The sequence below is a fragment of the Protomyctophum parallelum genome, assembly GCF_964188405.1.
Source record: "Protomyctophum parallelum genome assembly, chromosome: 16".
In the NCBI taxonomy this organism is placed as follows: Eukaryota; Metazoa; Chordata; class Actinopteri; order Myctophiformes; family Myctophidae; genus Protomyctophum; species Protomyctophum parallelum.
Genome location: NC_139711.1, coordinates 3,599,218 through 3,612,181, shown reverse-complemented (window position 1 = coordinate 3,612,181; position 12,964 = coordinate 3,599,218). Strand labels below are relative to the sequence as shown.

The 12,964-nt window shown below is 46.0% G+C and overlaps 2 protein-coding genes across 3 annotated transcripts in view; both read right to left on the bottom strand.

The window, feature by feature from the left end:
- Nucleotides 1–488: 488 nt before the first annotated feature.
- On the bottom strand, nt 489–1,919 carry LOC310873378 (G-protein coupled receptor 151-like; the record flags this gene model as incomplete). The annotated part of the gene is made up of 1 exon (XM_083785748.1): nt 489–1,919. One exon carries the CDS (start codon nt 1,917–1,919, stop codon nt 489–491), a length of 1,431 nt encoding a protein of 476 aa, XP_083641874.1.
- Nucleotides 1,920–6,727: 4,808 nt separating this feature from the next.
- The window catches only part of LOC310873108 (serine/threonine-protein phosphatase 2A 55 kDa regulatory subunit B beta isoform), a 90,980-nt gene continuing 84,743 nt past the window's right edge, over nt 6,728–12,964 (bottom strand). For both annotated transcript variants that reach the window (XM_083785404.1, XM_083785403.1), the window contains exons 8-10: nt 10,084–10,175; nt 9,065–9,188; nt 6,728–7,035 (exon numbers count right to left, since the gene is read on the bottom strand). In XM_083785404.1, the coding sequence (XP_083641530.1) occupies nt 6,880–7,035; nt 9,065–9,188; nt 10,084–10,175 (372 nt within the window). In that variant the 3' untranslated portion in view covers nt 6,728–6,879. The remainder of the gene's footprint in view (nt 7,036–9,064; nt 9,189–10,083; nt 10,176–12,964) is intronic.

The following is a 12,964-nucleotide window of genomic DNA, read 5'->3' as shown; positions in this document are numbered from 1 at the left end:
GAGACATAAAAGACCGTGTCAAAGATCATGTCTCAGCGAGACACAGGATCTGAAACAAGATTCAATTTATCCTCTGCGCAAGCGGGCAAGCTCTATTAGCTCCTACAATGTCAGCAAAATGTTCAAATCCGGGCTAGAAGACGAAAGTTACATAGTACCGCTTTAATCAAATCCGGAGTGTAATTCACACGTCCAATAACAGACATTGTACTGTGTCCCACAAAAAGGCATACAGTATTACTCATTTTCTGCATAAAACAATTAAATCCAGCACCACGTCACCATATTTTAAAAACACATACAGTAAGACATCTACTATAATTCAGCACATCTTACCTCTGAAAGACATCATAAACACAGTTTACAGAATAGGCCTACTGGTCATGTACTGTAACATCATTCTATAAAGTTGAAGACTCAGCTGTCCAGTAAAGATGAGCACTAGAACAAACGCTGCGCTTTGCAATCGAACGGTTTCCACCCCTCCGTCACTTCGCCCCCCGTTTGTCCTGGTGCTCCCAGGGCACGGGGTCGTTTTCGTCCGCCAGCGAGCCGCTCTCCCTCTCGTGCCAGAACTGCTCCACGTCGGGTAAGGCGACCCCGTCTTGGAGACTCTCCCTGTCCCCCGCGTCCTCCTCGCCACCCCCTCCTCGCGCCGCCACTGCAGGCTCCTCCTCCTCCTTCGGGTGCCGCGCCGCCTCCCTCCTGGAGGCGCCGTGCCCGCCGGCGGAGCTCGGACAGAGGGCCGCGGGGGGCCGGTCCCCCTTCTTCTTGGGCGGGTGCGAGAAGGACTCTGGCCTGGGGCGAGGCGCGCGCTGACAGGTGGGGGTGTGGGGCCCGGGCCGCGGCGGATGCTGCTTGCGGAACGTGAGCCGCCGGAACAGCCCGCGGAGGCCCTCCCGGAACTCCTCGGAGAGGGAGAGGACGACGACGGGGTTCGCCAGCGACAGGGAGAAGGCGAGCAGCTGGGAGGAGAGGGAGAGGAGGAGCGGAGGCGGGTGGAGGAGGAGGTGGGGACGACGACGAGCGCCTCCGCCCTCCTCGCTCTCTCTCTCCGCCAGATGCCTCTCCCACACCCACACCACCCACTGCGGCAGCCAGAGGATCGCCATGGCGACGGTGAGGCCGAAGAGCATCAGGGTGAGCCTGCGGGAGCGGATCTGCGCGCGGAGGTTGGCGGTCTTGCCGGAGGAGCGCTGCTGGCAGCGGGCGTACGCCTTCCAGAAGTACAGCAGGGCGACGCTCAGCGGCGCGCAGTACACGGCGAGCGGGTACGCCTTCGCGTACGCCGACATGAAGTCGCCGGCCCGGGGCGGCACGGCCATCACGCACACCAGGCCGCCGCGCCGCTCGTCCGGCCGCAGCGTGGCGAACAGCCAGTGCGGCACGGTGACGGAGCAGGCGGACGCCCAGACGGACGCCAGCACCGCCAGTATGGAGCCCATGCCGACGACGCCGAGCTGCTGCTGGCCCGTCGGGTCGGAGACGTAGCGGTAGCAGGCCTTGGCCATGACGGCCACGGTGAAGCTCTTGGCCGCCATGCAGGACTGGAGGAACCAGTCGGCCGTCTTGCACACGGCCCAGCCCAGCCGCCAGCTCTCGGCCTCGGCGTAGGCGGCGGCGCGGAGCGGCGCGGCGAACGCCAGCACCAGGCCGTCGGCGAACATCAGGTTGAAGATGAGCGCGTTGATGAGGGAGACGGTGCCCCTGTGAGCGCAGTAGACCAGGATGCCCATGGCGGTGAGGTTGCACGCCAGGCCCAGGACACAGATGACCCCCAGGACGGCCGGCACGAGCATCCGCAGCTCCACCACGACGGGGTCCAGGTGGTCGCCGGAGCCTCGCTCGTCAGAGGGCCACCTGTCGACGGAGCTGTTGTGCACGGCGGTCATGTTGGTCCCGCTGGAGAGCTTGTCCATCTCAGCCCAAGACATGGAGGACTTGGAGGACTATAAGAGACTGAGGCAGGAAAGGTATAGCCAGGAACGTGTATTAACATGAAAAATAGTGCCAGAAAAAGTACTGTATATAACGGTCCCACCAGAGGATTTAGGGTATTTAAAAATCAATTAACGCTAGTAGAAAATGTAACCTCGGAAACTCTATTACTGGTGGTAATAATCACATCAGCGAACAAACGGATGGATGCATCAGCGATCGCAGCAGCAGCGCCGGCGCCTGTCTGTCTCCGGGCTCGTCTGTGCGCACGCTGTTATAAAGACACTGTTTGAGTGACAGCAGCTATTCCCAGCCGACGGCTAACACATCATCTATTCTACAGTCACACTGGGACCATTTGAAAAAAAAAGAAAAATGCCCACTTTGCCCAGCATGACATGCTATTACATTGGATTTTCAGTTTCTCAGTAAGCACTTGACTAATCATGTCTATTATTATTATTATTATTATTATAAAGTCATTTTGCGCTAAGCCAAACAGTCACAGTCACAATCTGGAATAATGTATTGTAACAACAAGACATGGCTCTATTATGTTCTGTAAAGGGAGGATGGCGTGTTCATTTATTCCCAGACGTTTGGGGTGGCAAGGATTCAAGGAAGTGGAGCTGCCTTTTACTATGACATGCCAAGGGCTGTGCACGTAAAGCAAGCAAATAATGTAGAATCCACCAAACATACATCTCCCAATCAATTTTCTACAAAAAAATCAGACCTGTCTGAAGTGAGTGGTTCTGTCGGTACTGTACTGTACTTCATAGTACTGTACTGTACTTCATACTACTGTACTGTTCTTCATAGTACTGTACTATACTGCACTTTGTAGTACAGTACAGTACTTCATAGTAGTGTACTGTACTGTACTACACTGTACTGTTGTTCATAGTACTGCACTGTTCTTCATAGTACTGTACTATACTGTACTTTGTAGTACAGTACAGTACTGTACTTCATAGTAGTGTACTGTACTGTAATTTGTAGTGCTGTACTGTAATGTACTGTACTATACTGTACTGTTCTTCATAGTACTGTACTATACTGTACTTTGTAGTACAGTACAGTACTTCATAGTAGTGTACTGTACTGTACTTTGTAGTACAGTACTGTACAGTACTGTACTGCACTTCATAGTACTGTACTTCGTAGTAGCCTACTGTACTGTACTTCATAGTACTGTACTGTAATTTGTAGTACTGTACTGTTCTTCGTAGTACTGTACTGTACTGTACTGTACTTTCTAGTGCTGTACTGTACTTCGTAGTACTGTACTGTTCTTCGTAGTACTGTACTTGCACGGCAACACATTGTGAGCTTGTAGATCTGAGAATATTTGTACTGTAGGTGTGTGTGTGTGTGTGTGTTAGGCTGTGCAACAGTGACACTTGGTGGTGAACAAAAGGTACTTCCGTGCTCAGACATACATACAGACACAGAGACAGACACACAGACACACATTGCTGCGTGTAGGAGTGGTTAGCGCCACTCAAAAATAAATAAACAAATACAATCAAGTAGTCAATCAGTTACTCAGTTAGTCTCCGGATAGTTCCATTCTGCATTTTCTTAGTTTTACTTGTAGAATAGTGAACATGGAGAGTGAATCAACACACACAGGATCAACAGACTGATATGGTATTATTCCGTCTTGTCCAATTCACTTTTCATCCACATGAGGGCGCCCTTGTACTACCAGAAAGTACATAAGTCTCAATGAAATGCATACAAACTTACAAAGCATAAAGTTTTCACCTCTGTTGGAGATGCAACAGAATAAATCCACTATAGCAGGAGGTGAACTTGCACATGTTTATTCTTTTTTTATTATTCAAAGAAAAATCCAGTAAGCATAAAGACTGCATGGTAATTAATTAATTGCATTTCAATACATTCTGAGCTATAAAAGTTTTATTTTTTATTTTAGTTTTTTTTAATTTTCAATTAGAAGTTTCACAAAGGAGTTGGTTTAGAAGACATTACTGTTCAAAGGAATCACAGTCACTAATTCCCTGATTTCACAGAATCCACCCAGTCCCTTGTCCCCTATCATGTCCACCTAGTATGGGAGTTGTTGCCTCTCGGCACTGATCTCAGACAAGCCCTTCCCTATCATGTCCACCTATTATGGGAGTTGTTGCCTCTCGGCACTGATCTCAGACAAGCCCTTCCCTGTCTCACATATGCCCGATTCATAAACCTTCGTACAGTGATGTCGCTCATCCAAAATAGCCGATCTACAAGTTCAGTGAGCTCGTGGAACAGCTATTTTCGGTGGGCAACATTAGTGTACAATGGACTTAAAAGCAATGTCATACTTTGTCGTAAGGGGCTACACGCCTTTCGAGGGGCTACAAGGTTTTAAACATTTTGAATTTATTTTGAATTTTATTTTTGAATGCCCAAAATAGGTACTCCGCAGGTACAAAGCAATATGTAGGGGGTCCACCACACTGGTCAGAGATGAGTGCTTAAAACTCGACTCCCTACTTTCTTCAGTTAAACATGGATCGGTACCACGGTAGCCTGAAATCAAGTCCACTGAGAACAGGCTACTTGTAGGTTTGACGGGAGAGCAGAGCTTTCAATTGCATAGTTCCTCGTGATGATCTGTAGAGATGTTCAATGACTATATACGCAGGCTGTCAACTTCATCATTAACCAAAACGCCACACATGCAAACAACGACGTCAAGAGCTACACTAACGAACGTAATGTTTAGATTTAGAGTCGACGTCCAAGATTATGCGATACAAAATATTTGATTTTCTAACAGGGCTTCATCTTCTACAGGTCATTTTGCGAAGGACTACCCAAATGAACTCCAACGTTCAAGGGATTTGGACCAAGTGGTACCAATGATATTCTGCTAAGCTATTCAAATACCGCTCTTTTTTTCCAAATTGGTTCTATTAGATGGAGTGCAGTTTGAGAAGGGAGGAGTCACTCGGCAGACTGTACATCAGGACTAAATTAGATTAGCGTCTTCTTTATCACAAATTACATTCTCACTCTGTCTGTTTGGGATCATCATGCATCTGAAAGCTGGTTTACCGGAAAACATACAGTTCATACAGTGCAGTCGCATACAGAATACGTGGGCCTTTTCTGAGCAACCTAGGTGATGTGGGGACCAAATAGCATTCGACGGACAACTTGCGCTTACTTTAAAACAATTCTTTTTTTTTGTTTTTCATACAGCGATTCACACTGCTTACATTTGCTCATATTTTGTGTTGAATAAAACAAAGGATGAACAAGCGAACCGGTGTCAAACCTGTTGTGAAATTCTACTGAAATAAATGCTTTCTGACTGTTGCATGCCATGTATGCAGAATCAGCTGCGGATTCGCATTTCGCAAAAGGCCTTTGCTCACATTCTACAAGGTATGAACTGTATGTTTGACAATAAGCTAGACGACAACGGAACAACGCCGGAGTTTGACCATACACAGACGGAGACGGGAAGAGGAAAAAAGGGAAAGATTCAGATTTGGGTTCAACCTTGCACTCATAAGCCTATAAACCAGAGCTGTATGCAGTCGCAAGCACTTCTCCAAGTGGAACTGGAGTAGAATTTTCTTATACATTTTTTTTTTGTGTAGAGAGAGAGAGGGGGGGGGGGGGATTCCTAAGTTACAATTTAATTTATAAACATTCACACTCCTGCTTTGTACTCAGTCCCTCTGCCCACCCACCCACAACGAATCCCACCCCCCACCCCACCCTGTCCCACCCTTTACATCAAACCCCCACATACCAAAAGAAGGCACCACATCTTCGAAAACAGAATCATTAATAATGACCAAGAGAAGAATAAAATAAAAATAATAACAGCATTAAATCAAAACGGTTGACCGTCCGGCCTGGGAGGCGCCGCATTCACATTGACTACAGTGCTCTCGTCGCGCGAGACACAAAACAACATGAACTTAAACCGTGTTGGTCGTCGTCTTTATATTTAGTTGCGTGCCAGTGTCAGGCAACCAAGAATAGCACTTCGATTAGACCTGCTATTTTGTTGTCGCATGACACTGTAATGCAACCAAAGTATACCAGGACTTAGAAATCTCTCTCACTTACAGTGCTACCAAGAAAAGTCTGGAATCAGGGTTCAGAGTATAACAGTCTGTCCACCAGGGGGCTCTGCAGACACAGTTTTGTCCAACAGCTTCTCCTGGGGGGGGGGGGGGGGGGGGGGGGTTGGTCACATGCATGCGCCGTTGGCATGTGCAGATTTAAAAACAGAGGGCACTGTTGCTATGTGACAAGAAGCCACCATCGTGTTGGCGTGACTGTCTTGTCTGTGTGCTCTATGTTCACTGCTCTCCAATCCAAATGGTTATATTTTCATGGAGATGAGTTTGCGGACGACTGCTACGAGACATTATTCGTCCAGCAATCCAATTTGTTGCATGAAATACACCCAGCGTTCCTCCTCCAGTGTGCCCACGCAGTTAGATAACTTAAAATCACAAGTCAAACTGAGGAAAAGGAGCAGCTTGTGCGGTGGTTGTCTTATCGTTTCCTTTCTGTTCTTTTAGGGGTACCTGTTTGTTCTTCAAGCCGTGTCCAGCTTTGTTGTGTCCCTGCCATTTCGTGCTTTCCCAGCGTTCGCGCTGTCCCAGTGTCTGAAACCATGAAATCCCCATTCACAAGGCACCGGATACGCCTTTTTTCTTCTCCCCCCCCCCCCCCCCCCCCTGGAAACCTCTGCATAATATCCTTGAGCAGAGAAGTGTAACTTGAGACCAACTTGCAACTATAGACACGAGGAGAGGAGAGGAGGATGTATTTAAGAGGGAGTTCATTTCTCTCCAACACACTCTTGTCTCTCCTTCCTCCTTCACCTCTCCCTGTGGCCCCCCCTCCCTCCTCCAGCGCGGGGGGGTCAGCGGTCAGCAAAGGGGCATAGTGTGCGCCCCTCTAGTTGACCTTGTCCTGGAAGATGTAGAGGTTGTTGGTGGCTGCCACGGCAATGATGTTCTCCTGGGGGTGCCAGGTGGTGTGCAGGATCTTTTTGCTGAAGTCCAGGCTGTCTACGCTGATCTCATCCTTGCGGCGCTTCCCGCCCACGCAAACCTGGCGAGGACAAACCGACAAGAGCTTTACAATGCGTGCTGCTCACATGTTTGCCCCTGTTTCAATCATCAGTACGAACAACAGGATTTCCCCCCTGAGGTTTGTATTTCCATTTCGCATTGCATTCCTATTTTTTTTTATTAATATGACTTTTTTCAAATACACAGAGGCCTACACGTCTGTAAAACATGGCTTGTTGCAGTCTCACCTCTTAACCCATTCTGAACGGGCACCCATTTTGGTGTCGGCATCATGTTATGCTTTAGCTATTTAAAAATAGCAGATCTACAAGCTCATATCGCGCCACCGAGTGGCGCGATACGAGCTTGTAGGTCTGCTATTTTTTGAAAAATTGAAGAACGACTGACATTTTTAGAATCTGATCTCAGGTCAGAATGGGTTCATCAGACCAGTGTGTGTCCGGCGAAAACCTCGTATGAATCTGATCTCAGGTCAGAATGGGTTAAAGCCTACAGTACATACTCCGTTATATATATCCGATATATATCCCCCGGCCCCAGAGGTCTATCCTTGGCTCACTCATTTTCTCCCTCAACGCCAAATCTCTTGGTGGAAAATAGCCTATCTATAAGCTTACAACATGTCGACAACATGATGCGTTGTGCCATCTGCAAATGTTCAACTATTATTTATTTGCATTTAACTATAAGGTCCAGATTCTCCAATCCTTCCAGACAGTTTGGAGAAGCCTGTTGACCCACACTCCATCGCGAGTTGAAATTATGTTGTTTGACACACCCTTAGCATAGTTCCAGTCCTTGATTATGATTGGCTGAACCGTGTTCAAAGCTATTGTAAAAGGCTCTGTGAAAACACACTCTGCCCCAAACAAATTGTTTTGCGAAACAGCATCTGATAACATTTGAGGTGAGAAATAGGTCACGAGGTTGCTCAACATTGATTTGCGTCACATTTACAAGAGAGTGTCTGTAATATTCACGGTTCTGTACCTTTCATGCATTCATGCTTCCTCGTAGAAATTATTACTGTAGCAAATTGTTATTAAAATGTTTTAACAGGCATATGTGGCAAAATTTGACTGATGGACTGCCATTGGATTGTTTTGAATTTTCGTTTTTTCACGACATATGAAAGCTGGTAATCATAGCTTCAATCATAGGTTGTTCAGTTTGAAACACCAGTTCTGGAGATGTGGCTTATAGAGTAATGTCTTGCAGAAAACAGTGAGTTGAGAAAACAGGCTTGAAAGGTTCACATCTGTGCACTCTAACATTACACCTACTGTAGCGACATGTTTAAGCATTTATTTCATATTTACATCAGCTCTGACATTTATTCCAGACATGCTCTAGTTACTAGAGTCTATATGTGAAGAGTCCGCCTGTGCTATTAACGCATTTTGCATTAAAAATAAAATAAAATGCGTTTTTCTCCTCTGGTGAAAAGCTGGGGGCTGCATGATGGCAGCCCCTCAGTCAAATTTGGTCACACATGTCTATGATGTTCATGTTGCCATGGTTGGTAACCATTTTATTGAAGCAATAAGCCACGCAAGGCCGTGGTTTACTGTGATTTTATAACTCCTAAGAGGGTTTAAGCCTCTTAGCAGTTGTATATCACTGTAAACCATGACCTCTTGGGGCTTATTGCTTTCATATACCATGGCATTACAGTTCTAGCATACAGAGTTGATACAGACTGTGGCTATTCAAAGGAAGGTGACAGTCTTGATACAGACTGTGGCTATTCAAAGGAAGGTGACAGTCCTGATACAGACTGTGGCTATTCAAAGGAAGGTGACAGTCTTGATACAGACTGTGGCTATTCAAAGGAAGGTGACAGTCTTGATACAGACTGTGGCTATTCAAAGGAAGGTGACAGTCCTGATACAGACTGTGGCTATTCAAAGGAAGGTGACAGTCTTGATACAGACTGTGGCTATTCAAAGGAAGGTGACAGTCTTGATACAGACTGTGGCTATTCAAAGGAAGGTGACAGTCTTGATACAGACTGTGGCTATTCAAAGGAAGGTGACAGACTATGGTACCTTGCGTGGTTTGAGGATGGCTCTGGGTTTGCTGTTCTCCCTGGACGCTTCCAGTGTGACGTCGCGTTTGGTGTTCCGGTCAAACATCCGGAAGAAGTTGTTATAAGAGCCGGTCATTATCACACTGGGGGGGGGGGGGGGGGGGGGGAGGGAGAGAGAGAGAGAGAGAGAGAGAGAGAGAGAGACACAGAGACAGAGACAGAGACAGAGACAGAGAGAGAAATAACACTTGTTTATCATTATTTATCATGGATTGGTGGATGAATACGTTTGGTTTGTATGGGAAATTAATGGATGGCTGGATTGTTGGATGGATGTAGTTGATGAATAGATGAATAGATGGATGGATGGATGTAGTTGATGAATAGATGGATGGATGGATGTAGTTGATGAATAGATGGCTGGATGGATGGATAGATAGATAGATGTAGCCGTAATTTGCAACACTAGATTTGTTTTTATGATGGGGTGAATCTAGAGTTACAATACCCTCCATTGACAGCCCATTGATCCAAATCGAATTTCCGATCTGCTTGTATTAAACAACGTTAAACTCACCAACATTGCAGCTGTAGAGCAAGCTTAATTTATTCTCTTTCAATCTGCAAAGTGTTTGTTTCACAAAAATCCACCGCAGACATGTTATGAGCTCCTTTCTACTAAGACATTCCGTGATATATTTTTCTTAAGTGTTGGAGTTTGGAAGCACTTAGCAGAGCCGTTCACAGACTTTGACGAGGGCTTCCAAACTCCAACACTACAAACATAGTAATCACCTGCACATAATTTCTTGACAGAAAGTTATGGGGAAAAAAAGCTTTGCTGATTGAAAGAGGATAATTCAAGCTTGCCCTACAGCTGCAATGTTGGTGAGTGTAACGTCGTTTAATACAAGCAGATCGGAAATTTGATTTGGATCAATGGGCTGTCAATGGAGGATATTGCAACTCTAAATTCACCCCATTATAAAGAAATTGTGTTCTAAATTGCGGCATGGATGGATGATGAACAGATCTCACCTGTCTGTTCCGTTCCAGACACACTCAAACTTGTCGAAGATGCAGTCGTTCTCATAGAGGGAACACAGCTTACCCCGTAGATAGTCATGAACCTGGAAAACACAACACACATCAGATGTATGTAATACATTATACATTTAAACACTGCCGCTGTCCATGTTTTGTTATTTACATGCCTATCAATGGTGCACACTTGTTAGGTAGTATATGTTCAAACAGAAACAACAAATTATAAACTACAATGTTCTTTATTAAGAAAACAAAAAAAAGAGACAGGGGTGTGACGTGGCGCAAGCACGCAAAAAAAAAACACACACACACACACACACACACACTGTGACACACATAAGTGACGGATGCACGGTTTTGCATATTGTAAATACTAAATATATGAACTTTGGCTAAAAGCTTGTGTTTAATCCTCATGGGCTCTTGTTTACTTGGTTATACTAGCGCTTTGAACGGCAGCCGCATCATCACAACTTTACCTTTCAACAACTGTCATGGCAGCTTGGTGACTTCCTCGTCCTCTTCAAAATAAGAGCCACTTGTAATGATTAGTCAACACTAGTTTTATTTCTGAGTCTACTTACAGGATGTAGATAGACATTTATAGACATTTATATAGTATTTATAGTAACACTATTTTGACGAGTGCCTAGCTGTAATGCAGCGGAATGTCAGGATTCTCGTCTTGGTAAGCAAAAGCGCCTCCATGCTTTTGATCTGCCGCATTTAGCATGCATTTTGACGACGCATGCACACTGGTGCACCAGTTATGTGCACCCCTGATTATACATAATGTTAGAACTACACAAGTGTTAAAAACAACCAGTGTTAAGCTAAGCTAGTGCAAGCAGCGATATCATTGGCCAAGCAATAAAAAAATGCAATACACACAATAAGAACATAGAACACTAAAGTTTTAAATAGCTGACCCTAACCTAACCTCAGTAAAACTACACCTAAACCTAAGTTTAACCCTAACCTCATTAAAACTACACCTAAACCTAACCTTAACCCTAACCTCAGTAAAACTATACCTAAACCTAACCTTAACTCTAACCTCAGTAAAACTATACCTAAACCTAACCTTAACCCTAACCTCAGTAAAACTACACCTAAACCATAAGCTTAACCCTAACCTCAGTAAAACTACACCTAAACCATAAGCTTAACCCTAACCTCAGTAAAACTACACCTAAACCTAACCTTAACCCTAACCTCAGTAAAACTACACCTAAACCTAACCTTAACCCTAACCTCAGTAAAAGTAACCTTTTAAAATCACCCAAAAAGTACATTATACAGAGAAGGTGGGGTCCTGAGAGGATAATAGATTTTTAACAACACAAAACAGCCTTTGTTTTGGTGAGTGGGTAGTGAAGTAGTTTTGTATATTTTGATATGCATGGCAGGACCAGGGCTGACCAGGGTGTCACTCATCCCATCTGGTACCCAAGAAGGGTGGCCCTTTGGACGGGTTGAGCAGCCGAGCGACAACTGTCTCTCTCAGCAATTGAAGTGCGCCTTGCTTATTGTGCGTATTGCATATAGTCTCTTTTCTTATTGCTGCATTTCTTGGTGCTGCTGCATGCTTGCTTATTGCTGCATTATTGTTGTTTTATAGTCACATCCAATCTTCCACCGTAATCTGAAGACTCGCCACTTCAGACTCCACCTTAGCCCATAGAACTTGCCGTAGACATTGACAACCTTGAAGGTTGTACATTTGTGGTTGTTATTGTTGCTGTTCTTGTCCATTGTGTGTGTGTCCCCCTCCCCTCTGTACTCTCTCTACTCTTGCCTGTCCACTTATCATGCCAACTGTGGTGCTTTTTTTATGACGACTGAATTTCCCTTGTGGGATCAATAAAGGAATATCTACGACATCTATCCCTTCTATCAATCTAGCAAACAACCGTTCCAAATCCTAGCCTCACCCCACCGAGGGATTTAAATGTGTTTTTTTTGGCATTAGCGGTCGGTCAACCTGGCCACGCAGCGTTCGACCACGCAGAACCTTAAGCTGTGCTTTCCGTAATCCCTTCAGCCCCGCTGACCCGCGTCAAGACGGCCGGCAGCAGGTGGAAAGTGGAAGCGGGAGTGGAATTGGAAAGTGGGGGACTCCCCAGAGCACCACACCGCGGCTGACCTTATCAATCGTGACCCCCTCCCCTAAAATGATTCCGCCACCGTGATCAGACACAGTGCAGGTCTGACCCCGGGTGACCTGGCTCAGTGGGAGGTTTTAACTCCTCGGGGCTCCGGGCGGCTCCGGCGCTATCAGTCATCCCAATGCGGACGCGCGGCTCAATACGTCTTCCTGCGCTCATTGCCGGAGTCGACAGGTTTATAGATGGGGGGGGGGGGGGGGGGGCGGGGCCAGGCCGGAACAGGATTATGTTGAGTGATCGCATCCCCGATCAATAACGTTTGATTTGCTCCGACGCTAAGCTTTATTTACATACGTCCATAATGCGAATTGGGGTGAATACGCGCGCGCACGCACGCACGCATGCACACACACACACACACACACATGTGCAAACAACACATGCAGTCTATATGTGGGGGGGAGTTTTTACAGAAAATAGTTGCGTTCAATCAGCTATTTTCAGCGAAAGATTTCCCCACAGAAAAAACACTAGTATAGAGCCTAGGGGGACTCCAGTCAACCATATACAGTAGGGCAGGGTGGTTAAATCAATCCTCACAACAGCCCTGCGTGGGGAAACCTATCTACTGTCTGCACAGACTGTATCGTTTGTCTTTTTTTCCCCACCACAACAGTTAATAGTTAAGACCGAGTCATGAAGCAACCGAATTCCGTATTCAGTTCCGTTTTGCGTGCGTCGGTCTGTCCACAGTGACTCGACAC